This window comes from Macaca nemestrina, chromosome 13, assembly GCF_043159975.1.
Source record: "Macaca nemestrina isolate mMacNem1 chromosome 13, mMacNem.hap1, whole genome shotgun sequence".
Lineage (NCBI taxonomy): Eukaryota > Metazoa > Chordata > Mammalia > Primates > Cercopithecidae > Macaca > Macaca nemestrina.
The window spans coordinates 1,775,231-1,794,168 of record NC_092137.1 but is presented as its reverse complement, the minus strand read 5'-3'; the positions used below and the strand labels follow the sequence as shown (position 1 = coordinate 1,794,168).

The 18,938-nt window shown below is 49.8% G+C and overlaps 1 protein-coding gene across 4 annotated transcripts in view; it reads left to right on the top strand.

Annotated features, from left to right (window-relative positions):
* Nucleotides 1-10,046, top strand: part of LOC105497561 (peroxidasin) — a 113,791-nt gene extending 103,745 nt beyond the window's left edge. For all 4 annotated transcript variants that reach the window (XM_011768728.3, XM_011768726.3, XM_011768729.3 and 1 more), the window contains 4 exons: nucleotides 2,991-3,111; nucleotides 3,379-3,511; nucleotides 6,414-6,527; nucleotides 7,613-10,046. In XM_011768728.3, coding sequence (XP_011767030.2) covers nucleotides 2,991-3,111; nucleotides 3,379-3,511; nucleotides 6,414-6,527; nucleotides 7,613-7,732 — 488 coding nt within the window. In that variant the 3' untranslated portion in view covers nucleotides 7,733-10,046. The remainder of the gene's footprint in view (nucleotides 1-2,990; nucleotides 3,112-3,378; nucleotides 3,512-6,413; nucleotides 6,528-7,612) is intronic.
* The last annotated feature ends 8,892 nt before the right edge of the window (nucleotides 10,047-18,938 follow it).

The window sequence follows — 18,938 nt, the reverse complement described above, 5'->3', positions numbered from 1 at the left end:
TCTGCATTGATAATGGAGCTGTGTTTTAGCAGCTTCTGAGACAGCGTGTGCCTGTGTGTCGGGGTGTGTGTACCTGTGGGGTGTGTGTGTGGTGGGTGTGTGTGTGGTGGGTGTGTGATCTAATTCTGCATCTACCTCCTTATCTGCCCCCCACCCCACCACCCACACACACATGCAGGGAAGTATATATGATAGGAGAATTCACATAAAAAACAAAATTATGCTTGCTAGGTACCCAGTTTTCCAAATCATTTTCATGTTTGTTATTACATCTGTCAGAAACTTGTATCTGTTTTTTGTTTTATTGTTTTGTTTGTGTTTTTGTTTTGTATCCTCCTCACCGGTTTATCCAATTCAAAATACTTTTCTACAAGCATGGTAGAAAATGTGTTCTGTTTGTAGAAAATTGTGCTGTTGAAAATGATTAGGGAAAGCCAATGATACAAAAACCGTTTTCTGGTAACTTTACCAGGCCCCTGTTAGCTGCTTAATAAGAAGCACAGCCAGGTTTTCTGTTCTTTTGCTAAGAAAATCCAAAGTCCTTTGAAAGACTTCATCTTTAAAGCCAGTCTGTGTTCCCCTCGGGTTACAAGCCCCTCCTCCTCTCAGGGGCACTGTGGGAGAGGCTGAACTGCCTGAAGCAATGGCTGACACTGTTTCTTCCGGATACTTTTCTCTCTTAAAATAACAGGCATGGCCTTAAGCTGACACGGCTTAGAGAATGCTTGATAAGCTTTACCTGTTTTTGTTTTACCCCAAAAGCCATATTTAAGTACAGCAGAAAAATATGAAAACAGAACTCAGATTTGACAGAACCAAATGTCAATTGCTATTTACTTTTCAATTAAACTTTTTAGAAAGACACATTGGGGGCTGGGCGGTGGCACACTCCTGTAATCCCAGCACTTTGGGAAGCCAAGGCAGGCGATCACCTGAGGTTAGGAGTTCGAGACTGGCCTGACCAACATGGTGAAACCCCGTCTCTACTAAAAATAACAAAAATTAGCCAGGCGTGGTGGTGGGCACCTGTAATCCCAGCTACATGGGAGGCTGAGGCAGGAGAATCGCTTGAACCCAGGAGGCAGAGGTTGCAATGAGCTGAGATCGTGCCATTGCACTCCAACCTGGGCAATAAGAGCGAAACTGTCTCAAAAAAGTAAATAAATAAAAATAAAAGGACACATTTAAAATGAACATCCTTGAGGTGCAACTCTTCGTCATCGGCTTCACTGATGCCTACACCAAGTGCTGTGTGGCGTCTGCACTAGGTCCGGGAAGCCAGCCTGCTCCTGGCTTGGCCAGCCTGGGCAGCTCAGAGCAGGTGCAGGCCAGGCCACTGAGCAGGTGTGGCCCAGCCGTGCCCTGGGGCGTGAGGAGGAGACGGCCATCCTGGAGGGATGGGGGTCCCATCAACGAGTTCTGGGGTTGGGGCTGATGGGTGCTTTGGCAGGGACCCCACAGTGCCTGGGACCGTGTCCTGGCCCTGCTGCTTCCCTGTCGCCCTGGAATTCTACCGGGGACTCACCCCAGACCTGCACAGCCCTGGGTGGGCCTGCCAGTGAGGCTCATTCTTGTCCCCAGGGTGTTGCTGGGAGGGGCTACGGTAGTCTGGGAGGCAGCTGCTGTTTTATGATGTATTTATGTGCCCAGGAGCCGTTTCAAGAAACTCTTCCCTGCTCCTAAGACGATTTGTGGGTGGAATAAGTGAGGGGTCCAGCCAACTGGGTTTACTCAGAAGCTGTATAGTTAAGGTGGAAATAAACAACAGGTCATTCAGCAGGACTGTTGATGGGCTCTGCTCTGGGGGCAGAAGGGGCTTTAGGCTTCTGTCTTGAAGATACTCCCTGCCTCTTTCCAGCCAGTCAGGCAAATACTAGACCAGAAGGAGCCGGCCGCCCTTCACGGGAGACAGGAAATCTAGCGTGGGTCTGAGGTTTATGCTGCACGTGCCTCTTCTCTTCTCATAGAATTTCTACTCCAGTGGCTTCCTGAGACATTAGCATTTTGCAAAGGTCCATATTTGCCCTTCACTTTCGTTCTCTGCCACAGCTTTCTTGGGTGAGGATGATGTACAAGACAGACTAAACACCCCTCACTTCGTTAGATGGTGTGTCCACAGGGCCCAGGTGGGAGACAGCACTGAGGGCCCCTCACTCACCCGGGGCTCAGGAGGGAGACAGCACTGAGGGCGCCTCACTCACCCGGGGCTCAGGAGGACACAGCACTGAGGGCCCCTCACTCTGGGACTCAGGAGGACACAGCACTGAGGGCCCCTCACTCACCCGGGACTCAGGAGGGAGACAGCACTGAGGGCCCCTCACTCACCCGGGGCTCAGGAGGGAGACAGCACTGAGGGCCCCTCACCCAGGGCTCAGGAGGACACAGCACTGAGGGCCCCTCACCCGGGGCTCAGGTGAGGTACAGCACTGAGGGCTTCTCAGTCCACCACAGGTTGAGAAGGAAGCCACACCTAGGCAGGGAGGCGTTTGGGCTACATTCAGGAGAAGCAGGGCCAGGCCCGCCTCTTGTCTGACAGTGGGGCTGGCAGTGTGATGCAGGTAGTGTAGCGTAACTTCAAGGCACTCCAGAGTGCAGATTGTCACCTGGCCATAGGGGAGGGACCGCCAGACACGAGCAGACTCTGATCTCCGAGGCAGAGTGCCTGAGCCTCCATGTGTGGGTGGAGGGAACTCAGCGAGGGTGTGGTTGTGGTGCGGTGGGTGGTGTGGGCCTCCTCAGTTCGCCCAGCTGTCCTCAGCGCGGCCGGTGCCGTGAGGTCACGAGGGCAGGGGCACAGCGGAAAGAAGCTTGACCCCTCAGGGCAGGAGAGGGTAAGAGCTACAGACCAGCTGCCAGGTTGCCTGATTTAAGGTGCCACCGTTTGCTCCACGGGCAGCCAGTGAAGACTGTTCGTAGTTGGCAGGATGTGCTTTAATTCCCTGAGGTCAGAGCCTCCAGAACTGACATTCTGCTTTGTGCTTCCGTTTTAGACTGTAGGACCAGGGGGCAGTTCAACGCCTTTTCCTACCATTTCCGAGGCAGACGGTCTCTTGAGTTCAGCTACCAGGAGGACCAGCCGACCAAGAAAACAAGACCACGGAAAACACCCAGGTATGGTGGTCCCTGAGGTCAGCTGATGTACAGAGGGGCCCTCACACCGCGGGCATCAGGCAGTAGGACCGGCATCCTGTTGTGGGCCTGTGGTGAGGATGATTCCTGGCAGGGACGTCCCGGGACACTGGGGGCCAGGCTGCAGCCTGCGTCCTGCGGTGCTGCCCGCTCAGAGCATCAGGGACGGTGCCCTGAGCACCTTGAAATGAGACCCTGCGTGACCTGCCGAGATTATATTTCCCTCCTCCTCCTTTCCCCTCACCACAGTGTTGGGAGACATGGGGAACATCTCAGCAACAGCACCTCAGCCTTCAGCACACGCTCAGACACTCCCGGGACTAATGACTTCAGAGAGTTTGTTCTGGAAATGCAGAAGACCATCACAGACCTCAGAACACAGGTGAGGTGCCTGGGGCCTGTGTCCGCCCATCCAGGACTCCACAGCAGCACAGCCCTGCCCCAGCCTTCTGGGGACACCGCTTCATTCCCAGGCGACTGTTCAGCTGCCCACACAGGACCCTGACCCTGGAGCCTTGGGGTGCCATTTCTGCATGCTGGGTCGGGCTGGGCCAGGTGCCACTGGTGTCCCTGGGTTTCCCAACAGATGGGGGTCACCAGGCAGGGGCAATCTGTGTCACAGCCGTGGGACTGCCAGCCAGGTGACCTTGCTGGAGAGAACACAGGATTAGGGTGCTGTAGGAGAGTTCAAACATGAAGTCCTGTTCTTAAGCCTCTTACTTAGGAAAAACTTGGAATCACCCCTCCCAGGGCGTGGTAAGGAGGCATTTCCAGTTCAGTCCTCCACACCCAATCCAGCCTCTCCGGTGTGAGGAAAGTGCTGGTGTCTGTGGTACGACCACAGGGATTTTCAGATGAGGCGGCTTCTCGGGCTCTGCAGAAATCCTGCAGAAATGAGTTCCGTCCTGTCCTTCCTATCCCAGGAACTTCCTTCTGCTTTCTCCGCTGCCTGTGCTGGGGTTATCTCTGGGATGTTACATAAGCGGGTGGAGATTGAGATCTATGGCTAAATAAAAGGAGGTGCACTCACTCCGCTGGTGTGGGTGGGATCCCCAGGGCGTGCGGGTCCTGGCTGTCTGCAGCACTTTTAACCTGTAAGCACAGCTCCTTTCCTACTCACAGGACTCTGAGCCCTTAGGTTTGGGAGAGTCGTCTCCTAGTGTAGCCCCAAGGTAACCCCCAGCCACAGGGAGAGGTACCCTGACTGCTTCTCTGCCTGCCGCCTCATCCCCTGCAGCTGCAGGTCCTCCTGCCTCTGCAGCCTGGAGACCAGATGTATATCCCCCTGCAGCTGCTTGAGTGGACAGCGTGTGGCAGGTCCTCCTCCCTCCGCAGCCTAGAGACCAGGTGCACGAGCCCTGGCAGCTGCTTGAGTGGGCAGCGTGTGGCAGGTCCTCCTCCCTCCGCAGCCTAGAGACCAGGTGCACGAGCCCTGGCAGCTGCCCAAGTGGACAGCGTGTGGCAGGTCTTCCTCCCTCTGCAGCATAGAGACCACGTGCACATCCCCCGGCAGCTGCCCAAGTGGACAGCATGCAGTGTTCACTCAGCTCCACCTGGCAGTAGGAGGGAAGCAGAGACAAACCCAGACTGACCCTTGGGGTCTGTGCTGAGGCCTGGATGCCCCAGGGGTCCACTGCGGAGGTGAGTCTGTGAACCCCAAGGTCATTCAGGGCAGGCCTTGTGCACAGGTGACCCTGGACAGCAGAGCAGAGGCGGAGGGGGACCAGCCACCCCACCTGTGTCTGCAAATACCAGTGCCCTGTGCCCTCCCATGTTGTTGATTCTGTCCACAGTGCTGTGACTTCCTTCCACCCTCAGGATGAATGGGCAGCTCCCAGGGTAGCAGCGCTAGGTCTGAGAAATGCGGATGTCCCTTGTGATTTTGTGGCCGGCAGCAGCACAGGGTGTGTGCCGTCTGTGGTCATTTCCCCGCACCTTGTGTGTGCAGAGGCGTTCATGTATCTTGGTGACTGCTGAGGCGCACACAGGCTGCTGTGGTCACTGCTTCTCTCTGGCTGTGAATTAAAGCAGGTCAGCCACAGACACAGAGGTGACATGCAGGTCACCTGGAACCTCTGCAGACTGTCCTGGCTGCCACCCCCAAGTGCTCTCTGGCCCCTGTGCCACTGCTCCTGAGGCTTCCCTCTTTTTTTTATCCCCATCCCCATCCCCAAAGCTAGACAGTTCTAAGCTTTGGTGACTTAAGTGCCAGTTGCTAACGAATGAGGCAGGCAGGAAAGATGGCTTTCATTTAGAAGCCGCATCTGAGACATTTCCCGAAGTGAGTAACTAGTTAGGTTCTAGATGTCCAGCTGTCACGAAATGCAGTGGGTACGGTGAGGGGACGTCCACCTTTTTCAGCATGATGTGTGCACAGGTGAGACACTGTTCCGGCACAGGTTGGGGACGACACACTTCTGGCTGACAGGAAATCAAAGAAGATGTTTTAATTGAAATGAGTGAGTGGGTGGCTCACAGCCAGCATTGTTGATCGGTCAAAGCAGACAGCCTTACCTGTGGCTGAACATGCTTTATGAGAAGGCTTATTAGAGGAATTGGGATAGATACGATAAATAATTTGTGTTCATTTCAGACATCACTGACAGTTTAGGTTCCGTTGCAGGGGACAGAAAACCCCAAATCCGGATGGTTTTAATGAGGTACGAGTTTTTCTGTCACTCCCTGCTGCGGCTCGGTGCTGTGCTGCGGGTGGCCTCTTCCCAAGGTCACCTCGTGGCCCAGGCATTTCCGGCCACTGTCACCCTCTCTGCCCCCGGGCCCTGCAAGATGCAAGAGAGGGTCTGAGGAAGGAGACCCTTCCAGGAGGCTCCTGCCACCCGGTGCCTGGCACGGCGGTTGGAAAGGGCACCTTATTATGGGGCCCCGAGCTTCCAGAGAAAAGCCAGTGGTGGTACTCGGAAAACAGGCAGACTTGACTCGGGGGATTCTGAGTGGTCGTCGTCCATTCTGGTGGAAGCGTAGGTGCAGGACGTTCTTGTCCTCTGGTCGAATGTTGCTCCCACAGTCCTCTGAGAACGTCACCTTTGTGACCAAGGCTTTTATTTGACAGCACGGTGGTGGGAACGTCTTCCACTGGGGCTTTTGGCCAGCCGTCGCCAGTCTAATAAGGACATTGGAGATTCTGCAAAAGTTCTTGAGAAATATGCTCCTCAAATGTTGTTTATTTTAAGGCATTGTTTTCAGGGAAATAACATATTTTAATGCAAGAACTAAGCTGTTACTCTGAAGGGGCCAGTGAATGAATGTTCTTCGCTTTGCTGCAGATAAAGAAACTTGAATCACGGCTCAGTACCACAGAGTGCGTGGATGCCGGGGGTGAGTCTCACGCCAACAACACCAAGTGGAAGAAGGATGCATGCACCATTTGTGAATGTAAAGTGAGTATGGGGTCTGTCTTCACACCCTAAGGTATACCCAAGTCCGAGAGTCCCATGTGACCACTCAGGTGGGTGGCTCAGATGTCAGGGCCAGGCCCCTCCCCGCCCACCTCTGCCGGCCTTCGTCCCTCCCTCACTCCTATGGAAGCACCAGGCAAGCCCAGCTCTCTGTGCACAGAGGACGTGCTAGGAGGCTCAGAACCTCAGCATGGTCCACCCCACAGAGGGCGGGCAACCCCTTCTCTGTTGCGGGGCCACGTGGGGCTGCTTGTGTGCACTGGCCTCACCTCCCATCAGCTGTGGCAGGAATGTTCGTGCCATGGAAACCCGTGAGTGGGGCAGATCAGCTCCTCCCTGCAGAGCTGGTGGGTGAACACTGACGTGCCCGCCGCTGACCCTGTCCCATCTCCCATCAGGGCTGGGGTGTTACAGAGGTCGCGGGGGGACGATCCCTCCCCTGCAGAAGGAGACCAGTGGCAGGTGGAGCGTGCCCTGGTGCCGGCAGTGGACAGACGTCTGGCTGGAGCCAGGCCCCGTGGAAAGCTCAGGGCATAGTGTGAGGAGGCAGGATGGTGAGGACAGCAGGCCAGCCCGGGCGCCTCACTTGCCATGGCCATTGGGAGAGGGCGCATCTGTGTCCCTGAGCTGGTCAGGTTTGGGAAGGGCAGACTGGGGAAGAGCAAAGCCCTGTCCCTTCCTCTCTGTCTAGTCCCATCCTGCTTCCTGACAACGTCCACCCCCAGACACAGTCCGAGGGGATCCAGGTGTGAGGTGGGAGGATGTGCCCAGCTGGTGGTCTTGGCCCCTCAGGGTGAGAGGAGGGTGGGCATGGACAGAAAGGTGGGACGGAGCCTCAGGGAGACTTGTTATGGGGGCTCCCATTAACTCATACCTGTCTGCAACTATGAAATCCTCAGAGAACCACAAAACCCATGCCCACAGGGCAAGCACAGTGGGCAAGGCAGGGGCCTCAGGGCAAGGCCTGACTCATGGCCGTGGCTGACACCTGTCCCGGAGCTGACAGACTGTGCTCACCTGAAGGCCATCCCAGAGCTGACAGGCTGTGCTCCGTCTCTCTTCTCCAGGACGGGCAGGTCACCTGCTTCGTGGAAGCTTGCCCCCCTGCCACCTGTGCTGTCCCCACGAACATCCCAGGGGCCTGCTGTCCAGTCTGCTTACAGAGGAGGGCGGAGGAGAAGCCCTAGGCTCCTGGGAGGCTCCTCGGAGTTTGTCTGCGGTGCCATCGTGAGATCAGGTGGCCGACGGCAGGGAGCTGCAGGCTGCGGACCAGGAAACACCCAGAACTCGCGACATTTCATGACAACGTCCAGCTGGTGCTGTTACAGAAGGCAGTGCAGGAGGCTTCCAACTGGAGCGTCTGTGGAGAAGGAGGCGGAGCAGGTGCCCGAAGGGAAGCAGGCAGGAGTCCTAGCTTCACGTTAGACTTCTCAGGTTTTTATTTAATTCTTTTACAATGAAAAATTGGTGCTATTATTAAATTGCACAGTTGAATCATTTAGGCGCCTAAATTGATTTTGCCTCCCAACACCATTTCTTTTTAAATAAAGCAGGATACCTCTACACGTCAGCCTTACCTTGTTCAGATGCCAGGAGCCGGCAGACCTGTCACCCGCAGGTGGGGTGAGTCTTGGAGCTGCCAGAGGGGCTCACCGAAATCCGGGTTCCCTCACAAGCTATGTTTAAAAAGAGAATTGGTGTTTGGCAAATGGAACAGAACCTTTTATAAGAGTGTTCACAGGGACACTGTCTGGGGTTGCAGTGCGAGCCCCCGGCCTCTTCCCTGGGAACCTCTGAACTCCTCCTTCCTCTGGGCTCTCTGTAACATTTCACCGCGTGTCAGCATCTAATCCCAAGACCAACATTCCCGCTGCTCGAAGCAGCTGTATAGCCTGTGACTCTCCATGTGTCAGCTCCTTCCACACTTGATTAGAACATTCGTAAGCCACATTTAGAAACAGGTTTGCTTTCAGCTGTCACTTGCATACATACTGCCTAGTTGTGAACCAAATGTGAAAATCCTCCTTCATCCCATTGTGTATCTGATACCTGCCGAGGGCCAGTCGTGTGCGTTGACAGCACCGCCCCCAGCCGGCCCTGGTTGCGTCCACGTCCTGAACAGGAGCCGCCTCCGGATGGCTCTTCCCAAGGGAAGAGGAGCTCGAGTGTCGGGAACTGTCTAACTTCAGGTTGTGTGAGTGCGTTAAAAAAAAAAAAAGAAGAAGAATCCCTATACCTCATTTGTATTTTTAAAATGCATGATGTTTTATGAAATTTTGTCCATTTTTTAAGTATTAGATATGACAGAAAAACCATTTCCACTATGCAAAAGTTCTCTTAGAAGTCAGTGAAAATCAACTCTCATACCTCATGGTCTCTCTTTAATTGACCAAAACCTTCCATTTTTCTCTAAATACAAAGCGATCTGTGTTCTGCGCACCATTTCCCTGAACACACAGCTTCAGTGCAGCACGCTGGCCTGAGCACCCACCGTGTGCCGGGCATAGTGCTGGACACGTGAGGCACCAAGGTCCGGGCCACCTGCCCTCAGCGCGGCCCAGCTGAGGTGGTGGAGGCGGAAGCCCCTGAGGTCACGGCCGTTTCAGTTCAGGGTGGCAGGTGTCCAGCACTGGGGTATGACGTCGAGGCTTCCGTGGGGTGGGGGTGGCCGGCTGCCTTCGGACAGTATGGGTGCGTACAGTGCCTAGTGTGATTCGTGCACGGCCCGTGTTCCAGGAGCATGTCCTCCCAAGGAGACACCCAGACCCTTCCAGCACGAGCCTGCTACGTTGCTGTGGCAGAGGCAGCATTTCAGCTGTGAGGAGGGTCGTTGGATTCATGGGTTTTATCTGTAAAAATGGTTGTCTTGACTTCTTATCCTCATATTGGTAAGTGAGTGATAAAATTGGTTGGCGTTTCATGACATATGGACTTCTTTTGAAATAGCAAGTCAAATGTAGTGACCGAATTGTGGAAGAGATTTCTGTAAAACAGGAAATGTGTAAGTTCGTCTGAAAACTGACGGTTATGTAAGTTGCTGAGGCACTCGGATGGCAGCGGATTCTGGGTTCTCGAGTGTTCTGTGCCTCTTCGTGCCTTGGAGGCCTCTGCGGTCTCAGTGCTGGGGTGGCGCACCTGTAGCACACCTGTGTAATGTGCGGTCTGGGCCACTGACAAGCAGTTGTGTTGTCTAAGCCAAAGGGGGAAGCTGACTGTTATTTACCAAAAAAAATTCTGTCATTCAAACCAAAATGTCTGCGGAATCAGCAGTTTGATACTCTCTGTAATCAGAACAGTGGGCAGTGCCTGGGTGAACGTGTCTAGCAGCCCCTCTGCGGGATCGCTGTAACGGGAGTGGAATGTACATATTTATTTACTTTTCTAACTGCTCCAACAGCCAAATGCCTTTTTTATGACCATTGTATTCAGTTCATTACCAAAGAAATGTTTGCACTTTGTAATGATGCCTTTCAGTTCAAATAAATGGGTCACATTTTCAAATGGAGAATGGCTTTATTTATTTATTTATTTTTACCTGAAACCAGTACATGAGGCTAAAGCTTTTCCAGGTGAGATCCAAAGCCTGAGAAGGGAAGGAGGTAGGTCCAGGAAAAAGCCCCAGAACTGTCCTAGTCACTAATGATTTTGTGACTAAATGTGAAGACATTACTAAAAATAAGGTATTAGATAAAGTTGACTTCCTTTTCCGAAGTAGCTAGGATGCTTTAACCTGACTGAATTTTGACAGGTGGGAGTGAGCTCTTGGGAAAAACCTCTGGCAACTAAATGCCTCCTGCAGTTTTTGTGCTGTGGAGAAGGACATTTCTTTGTCAGAGAGGTATGTACCAGCAGCTCACACACCGAGGTGTCTGTGACGGGCAGCTGCTTTTCCAGAAGCAAGAACGCAGGTCAGGAGGGCACAGTGCACAGAAGGCAGACACTCCCTTTTCTGAGCTGAGCCATGTGGGGCTCTGGGGCCAGAAGCCGGGGATGACATGTGATAATTGCTGAGCCCCTCAGGCTGTGGTTGGGTGGGAGACAGGATGCTGCTCTAAGGGAAACTGGAATGGATTCGAGGGCGTCTTTATAGGGCCTGGAAAAAATACTACTCGACTATATAAGGAGAACAATGAAATATTAAGGAAAAATTAAATATTATGTTGTTAAAATTGCCAAATCATTTCAAAATTAGAATGAGAAATTGAGCTGCTTTCATGGAATGTTTATGAACATGGGATGAACACTCCTCAGTCAACAAAAGACAGGTGCTTTTCTGTCACCAGGGAATGAGTGCTATATACCAATTTTAATTTAAATGAAATGCCTAATGCAAAACTAGCAAAAGTTAACCATATGTGTCTTGTTTTAATAATATGTAGAATGCATTGAAACATTCCTATTGCTTTTTGTTATTAACACTTAATACCTGTTTCTGGCATGCAAGATTATATGTCAAATGACATAAATACAGGCATACCTGGGAGACATTGTGGGCTCAGTTCCAGACCACTGCAATCAGTGACTATCTCAATAAAGCAAGTCATACAATTTTTTTGGTTTCCCGGTGCATATAAAAGCTGTGTTCACATTATACTATGATCTATTACATGCACAGAAGCATTATGTCTAAAAAATGTACATACCTTAATTTAAAAATACTTTATTGCTAAAAATAGTGAACGATCATCTGAGCCTTCAGTGTGCTGTAATCTCTTTGCTGGTGGAGGGTCTTGATGTTAATGGCTGCTGACTGATTAGGGTGGTGGTTGTTGAAAGTTGGGGTGGCTGTGTCGATTTCAGAAAGCAAGACAAAATGAAGCTTAGCGCATTGGTTTAGTCTTACTTTCATGAAAGATTTATTTGTAGCAAGGAATGTTGTTTGATAGCATCTTACCCACAGAATTGCTTATTTCAACATTGGAGTCAGTCCTCTCAAAGCCTGCTGCTGCTTTATCACATCAACTTATGGAATATTCTAGATCCTTTGTTGTCATTTCAACAGTGTTCACAGCATCTTCACCAGGAGTAGAGTCCATCTCAAGAAACCACTTGCTTTGCTCATCCCCAAGAAGCAACTCCTCATCCTTTCAAGATTGATCATGAGATTGCAGCAGTTCAGTCCCATCTTTAGACTCCACTTCTACTTCTCGTGCTATTTCCACTATATCTGCAGTTACTGCCTCCACGGAAGTCTTGAACCCTCAGAGTCATCCAAGAGGGCAGGAATCAACTTTTTTTAACAGGCACTCCTGTTAGTGTGTATATTTTGGCCTGCTCCCATGGCTCATAAATATTTTAATAGCATCTAGAGTGGTGAATTCTTTCCAGAAGGTTTTCCGTTTACTTTGCCTCAATCCATTAGAAGAATCACTATCTATGGCAGCTACAGCCTAATGAAATGATTTCTTACTTGAAAGTCAAAATTATAACTTGATCCATGGGCTGCAGAATGGATGTTGTGTTAACATCTCTTGCGTGACCAAGTGCATTGTCAATGAGCAATAATATTTTGAAGATAATTGATTTTTTCTGAGCAGTAGGTCTCAAGAGTGGGCTTAAAATATTCACTAAGTCATGCTGTAAACATATGTGGTGTCATTCAGGCTTCGTTGTTCCATTTATAAAGCACGGCCTGAGGCCAGGCGCGGTGGCTCAAGCCTGTAATCCCAGCACTTTGGGAGGCCGAGACGGGTGGATCACGAGGTCAGGAGATCAAGACCATTCTGGCTAACCCAGTGAAACCCCGTCTCTACTAAAAAATACAAAAAATTAGCCAGGCGAGGTGGCGGGCGCCTGTAGTCCCAGCTACTCGGGAGGCTGAGGCAGGAGAATGGTGTAAACCCGGGAGGCGGAGCTTGCAGTGAGCTGAGATCCGGCCACTGCACTCCAGCCTGGGTGGCAGAGCGAGACTCCGTCTCAAAAAAAAAAAAAGCACGGCCTGAGTTGATTTAGCATAATTCTTAAAAGTCTGAAGATTCTCAGAAGTAAATGAATATTAACTTCAACTTAAGGTCACCAGCTGCACCAGCCCGTGACAAGAGAGTCATCCTGTCCTCTGAAGCTTTGAAGCCAGGCATTCACTTCTCCTCTCCAGCTACAAAAGTCTTGAATGCATCTTTTTCCAATAGAAGGCTGTTTTGTCCACATGGAAAATCTGTTATTTAGTGTAGCCGTCTTCATCTGTGATCTCAGAGCTTCTGGAGACCTTGCTGCAGCTTCTCCATCAGCACCTGCTGCTTCTCCTTGCACTTTTATGCTGTGGAGACAGCTTCTTTCCTTAAACCCCAGAACCAACCTCTGCTAGCTTCAGAATCTGTTTCTGGAGCTTCGTCACCACTCTCAGCTTTCATAGAATTGAATGGAATTAGGGCCTGACTCTGTGTGAGGCTTTGGCTTAAGGGAATGTTGTGTCTGACTTACCTTGTATCCAGATGGTTCAGACTTTCTCCTTATCAGCCATAAAGCTGTTTCACTTATTGCCGTGTTTCGTCGTTAGTGTGTTCACCGGGGAAGCACTTTTAATTCCCTTCAATAACTTTTTCTTGGCATTCATGGCTTGGTTGGTTGGCACAGGAGGCCTGGCTTGTGGCCAGTGTCAGCCTTTGACATTCCTCGCTCACTAAGCTGAATCATGTTTAGCTTTTGATTTCAAGTGCGAGACAAGTGACTCTTCCTTTCCCTTGAACACTTAGGGTCATTGTAGGACTATTAATTGGTCAAATTTCAATATTACTATGTTTCAAGGAATAGGGAGGTCTGAAGAGAGGGAGAATAACCCATTTGGGGCCTAAAGCAATTAATAGTAACGTCAAAGATCATTGATCACAGATCACCGTAACAGATATCATGAAAAAGTTTGAACTATTGCAAGAATTGCCAAATGTGCCAGAGACACAAAGTAAGCACGTTACGAGAAAAATGGCCCTACTGGATTTGCTCCACACAGGGTTTCCACAAACCTTTATTTGTAAAAAAAAAAAAAAAAAAAAAAAAAAAAAAAAAAAAAAAAAAAAGGCAGTATCTGTGGGCCAGGCATGGTGGCTCACACCTGTAATCCTAGCACTTTGGGAGGCCAAGGCAGGTGGATCACCAGAACAAGACCAGCCTGGCCAACATGATGAAATCTCGTCTCTACTAAAAATACAAAAAAATTACCCAGGCGTGGTGGCGGGCACCGGTAGTACCAGTTACTCCGGAGGATGAGGCAGGAGAATCGTTTGAACCCAGGGAGGCAGAGGTTGCAGTGAGCTGAGGTCACGCCACTGCACTCCAGCCTGGGCAACAAGAGCAAGACTCCGACTCAAAAAAAAAAAAGAAAAAAGAAAAAATGCAATATCTGTGAAGTGCAAAAAATCAAAGCATAAAATGAATTGTGCCTGTGGTTTTTTTGTTTGTCAAAGCATTCACTAAAAGATTCTTGCATGCATCTAGTGAACTTCCCAAATGTTTTCTGACAAAATTTCAGGAAGGCATCTGAAGGCACCCACTGAGTTTCATGCAACAGTTTTTCTGGTGAAACCAATTTATCACCACCCACAATTCTAGTCACGACACTCTAGAATCTCGGAGATGGAATAGATGAGTGAGCAAAGTGTATTTGCAAAAGAGTCATTTATTCCTAAGCTCTCACATGCTTTAAGTTTATCCAAATCCCTGCCATGTGACCAGTTGGAAGCCTCAGCTTGAACAGATTTAAGATTATCCTGTAATTTCAGATGAGGAAAAATGGTCCCAGAGGGCTGACCATTGCACCAGCCCACCAAACAATATGAGAGCCCGTCCAACATCAGCCCAACCCCATGCGTTGTTGCACACAGCTGTGAGCATTGCACCTGTCGATACCCCAGCCTGCTCGTATCCACGCGGGTTTACACACCACTGTGAGGAAGCATGCCCTGGTCACGGCTCCTTAGCTCAGTCGTGCTGATGGGTTGCCATTCCCAAGTTGTCCTTAGCATCCTAGTGGCTATAACAAAGGCACCGACAGCCACTATAGTGTTGGTTTTCGTGTATTAAGTGTTAAGCCTTTGTGCTTAAAATCTTCACGTTTTAGATTTACTTTCTTTTATATTTATGGTAACAACTATGCTCACATCCCAAACCTGGGGATACTGACCGTCAGTTAGCACGTTTGAATCTGGAAGATTCCTGAAACTCCAGTAATGACTGATTTTATGTTTGTGGGATTTGTTAAAAATAACTCGGTCTGTGTTCACCATCACAGTATCTGGGTGTTCCTTGTTCCAGCTGTGGGGACTCCAGAGGGTGGAAGCCAAGGTTGAAAGGCTAACATCTCCACTGTCCTTTCCGTTATGTCATGAACGTGTCCCTCACTTAACAAAGTGATCCTTTTTCCATCATAACTCTGGATGTCACCCTTATGGTCTAGTACAGTACCACCAAGAAACCACAATTTTCAGGCATCACTTTGCGGTTCCTGGTTTGGTGTTGCTGAGGATGGAAGGAAACACTGTGTACCCCTTTATCAGCTGCAATGACTGTTGAGATATGGATGGTAAATTGGTGTGGCTTTTCTATTACCGCGGTTTGGGGAAGAGAAGGAATAGAAACCTTCAGATTTTCATTATTATGTTGTTTTCCTGACCTTGAGCATAATCTTAAGTTACAGGTAAAATTTTATCTTCAATGTGTTTTATCAAAAACATACCTTCTTAATGGCTATTAACCCACAATTAAAAGCCCTAAGTTGACCATCCTGGCTAACGCGGTGAAACCCTGTCTCTACTAAATATACACAAAAATTAGCCAGGCATGGTGGCAGGCACCTGTACTCCCAGCTACTCGGGAGGCTGAGGCAGGAGAATGGCGTGAACCCGGGAGGCGGAGCTTGCAGTGAGCCGAGATTGCGCCACTGCACTCCAGCCTGGGCGACAGAGCAAGACTCCGTCTCAAAAAAAAAAAAAAAAAAGCCGTAAGTTAAGTAACTATGACATTACTGTCACATGCTTTTACAATTGTCTGCGTCCTTCCCAGCATATAAACTGCTTTTCTTCTTGTTTGGTCCTCAAGAAGCAAACTCATCAGGACGCAGGAGTGGAGCCTTGCTGAGTGACTAGTATGTACCTGTTTATAGAGGGAGTTCCCGGAAAACATTCATGTTTGTATTCTTTAAAAATTACTGCCCCAGAAATTAACTCAGAGAATGACCCCTGGTCATCATTTCTTATGATTCAGGGTGTGTAGGGGAAGGGAGCAGGATGTTTGACGCCGTGTTGTGGCCACGCACTCTGTGGAAACTTGGGACCCTGAGCTTGCCGGGAAGACTCTTGGCTGGGCTGTGTCCGGCGACCTCTCTCTCAACTCCTCGGTGCCTGCCTCCCATGCCCTGCAGTCAGGAACTGCTGGACTCAAGACTGGAACCCACTGCTTCTGACCCTGAGTCAGGTACTCTCTTCATTTTACCAAATGTAGAGAAACAAAGTCTACATTGGACTAAAACTTTTAATTTGTTCCTTGCTAGCCCCGAAACATGGATAGAATTGCAGAGTTCATTGAAAGCTTCGCATCCGAAAGACAAAATCGTGTAACTTTAGGAACCTGAGTGCTTGAAATAAAATGACTGCAATTTATTAGCTCTGTGGCCTTTACCAACTCACGTGACCTTTCCAAATCTTTTTTTTTTCCTTTATAAACCAGAAAGAATTACGCCATCCACCTTGCGAGTCTGCTGTACAGATGACCTGAGATGTTCCTATCAAAGTGCCTAGCTCAGGCATAGATGCTGAATTCTCCTTTCCTGGGCATTTGAGCACAGCCCATAGAGCCCTCAGGCTCAGAGACCCTCCCCCACATCCCATAGTGAGTTTTAGAAAAACGCAGAGACTCACTCATGCTTTCAGGCAGCAGGGCAAGGAGAAGATTCTGGACCTCTTCCCTGACTTCCTACACTGCCTGAAGGTAAAGGCAATGAAGTTATGATGAGAAGCAGCCGAAGTTATGATGAGAAGCAGCCACATCAGACCCAGACCATCGGGCAATTAGAGGCCAGTGGCTAAGAGCTCAAGCCTTGCAGAGGCCAAGACTGTGGTTACAAAAGACGGTGCACCTGGGCCCAGCGGGAGCCTTCCAGACCCTGCCGCACAGCGCTCCCCAGTACCCCTCCTTCCTGAGTGACTCAGTTCCCCCAGGCATTCCAAACACACCTTTCCTGTCTTTGTGTTTGCTCAGCCTGTTTTCTCCCCTCATCCTTGTTACTTGAAATAATCTCCATATCTCCCCATTGCCCACTGCGGATCCACGGTGACTAATCTCCAGGAAGGCGTCCAGTGTGAGCCGTGAGGCCTGCACCTGGGCCAGGCTTTACCGTTCACCAAGAGTCTCTGCCCGCTGCAACCAGCGCAGGTCTTTTCCCTGCTAGATGTAAAGTCTGGGGACAAGCACAGCCCAGATGAGCTTTGCTCCACCAACCTCACCTTAACTCTAAATTATGACTGATTCCGCCACCGTCCTACTTCGGTAGTGGCTCCATGAGTTTTTCTTTCTTTCTTTTTTTTTTTTTTTTGAGACAGAGTCTCTCTCTGTCGCCCAGGCTGGAGTGCAGTGGTGGCACGATCTCTGCTCACTGCAAGCTCCGCCTCCCAGGTTCAAGCGATTTCCTGCCTCAGCCTCCTGAGTAGCTGGGATTACAGGCGCCCACCGCCACACCCAGCTAATTTTCGTATTTTTAGTACAGACAGGGTTTCACCATTTGGACCAGGCTGGTCTGGAACTCCTGACCTCAGGTGATCCGCCTGCCTCGGCCTCCCAAAGTGCTGGGATTACAGGCGTGAGCCACCGCGCCCGGCTCCATGACTTTTTAAAGTGAAAATCTTTGCTTGTCACCTGATGGTCACAGAGTCTTTGTATTTTTGGCAAATAATGCACCCGAAGCCGTGAGATTTGGGTGAGCTCCATTCCTGTTAATTGCTGTTTGAGCTCAAATTATGTAACTCATTCCAGACTCAATTTTCAGCTATAAAATTGTCTACCTAGTAAGACTTTTTTGGCCAGGTGCAGTGGCTCCTGCCTGTAACCCCAGCACGTTGGGAGGCCGAGGCTGGAGGATCACCTGAGCTTAGGAGTATGAGGCCAGGCTGGGTAATAGGTAAAAACCCATCTCTACCAAAAATACCAAAAAAAAAACCAACCAAAAACAAACAAAACAAAAATTAACCAGGCGTGGTGGCTTGTGCCTGTAGCCCCAGCTACTCTGGAGGCTGAGGTGGGAGAATCGCTTGAACCCACAAGCAGGAGGTTGTGACAGAGGGAGACTCCGTCTCCAAAAAACAGAAAACAGTATCTTTCATGGAACAAAATAAATGTCAGTAAAAATAAAAAGAAAATAGAAAGGATACAGCCGTCTGAGCTGCCAGGGGGCGGTGGCAGCTTGTTGGGCAGAGTCGTCGTGTCCTGCGCCCAGGTCCTGGCAGAGTCAACCCCTTCCCTGTAAAGAAAGAGGAGGTCCCACCCTCTCAGGGGTCGGAGGGCCACAGCTGTGTTATCTGTGAAGATAACTGGGGAAAACGGCTCTTCTGGATGCTCCAGAATTGTCTGTCTTATGAACCCTGTGAGTAAGTACCTCCCTGGTCTCGCGTGTGGAGGTAGCTAGAGCTTTGCCTGGGGCGTTGTCGTGCTGCCTCTGAGCAGGCACTAGAGTAACATCAACCCGGTGGTGGAGACTATAAGCAAGTCCAGGTTAGCAGTGATCATTCATCTTGCCATCTCTTCCTTCACTTGTTCATTCAGCTAGCGGGAGCCTGGCTCTGTGCTCCTAGCTCTGTGACCAAGGTAGACATAAAATAGGCCGAGACTCCATGCAGGTTAGATACAGACTGGCTGGAGACTGTGTACAGATTCAACACAGACCAAATACAGGCTAAATATAGACTATGTATAGACTACATATGGACTATAGACTAGATGGAGACCGGGTATAGCTCTACAGGTTTGCAGCCTATATAGCTTAGCTGTAGACCAAGTGTAGATTGGATATTGATTAGATACATACAGATTAGATGTAGACTACATGTATTAATAGATGAAATATAGAGAAGATACTGACTTGACGAAGACTGGATATAGATGGAAATAGACTAGATACAGCCTAGATATAGACTAGACATCGAGTACATATTGACTAGATACATTAGACCAGACGGACTGAATCTACATGAGATACTGACTAGAAATAGACTAGACACAGCCTAGATGTAGACTAGATACAGATTAGACTAGATGTAGAGTGGATATTGACTAGATACTTACAGACTAGATGTAGAGTGGATATTGACTAGATACTTACAGACTAGATGTAGACCTGGATATTGACGGGACATAGACTGCGTATAGACTAGACAGCCTAGATGTGGACTAGGTAGAGACTGTGCTGGGTTC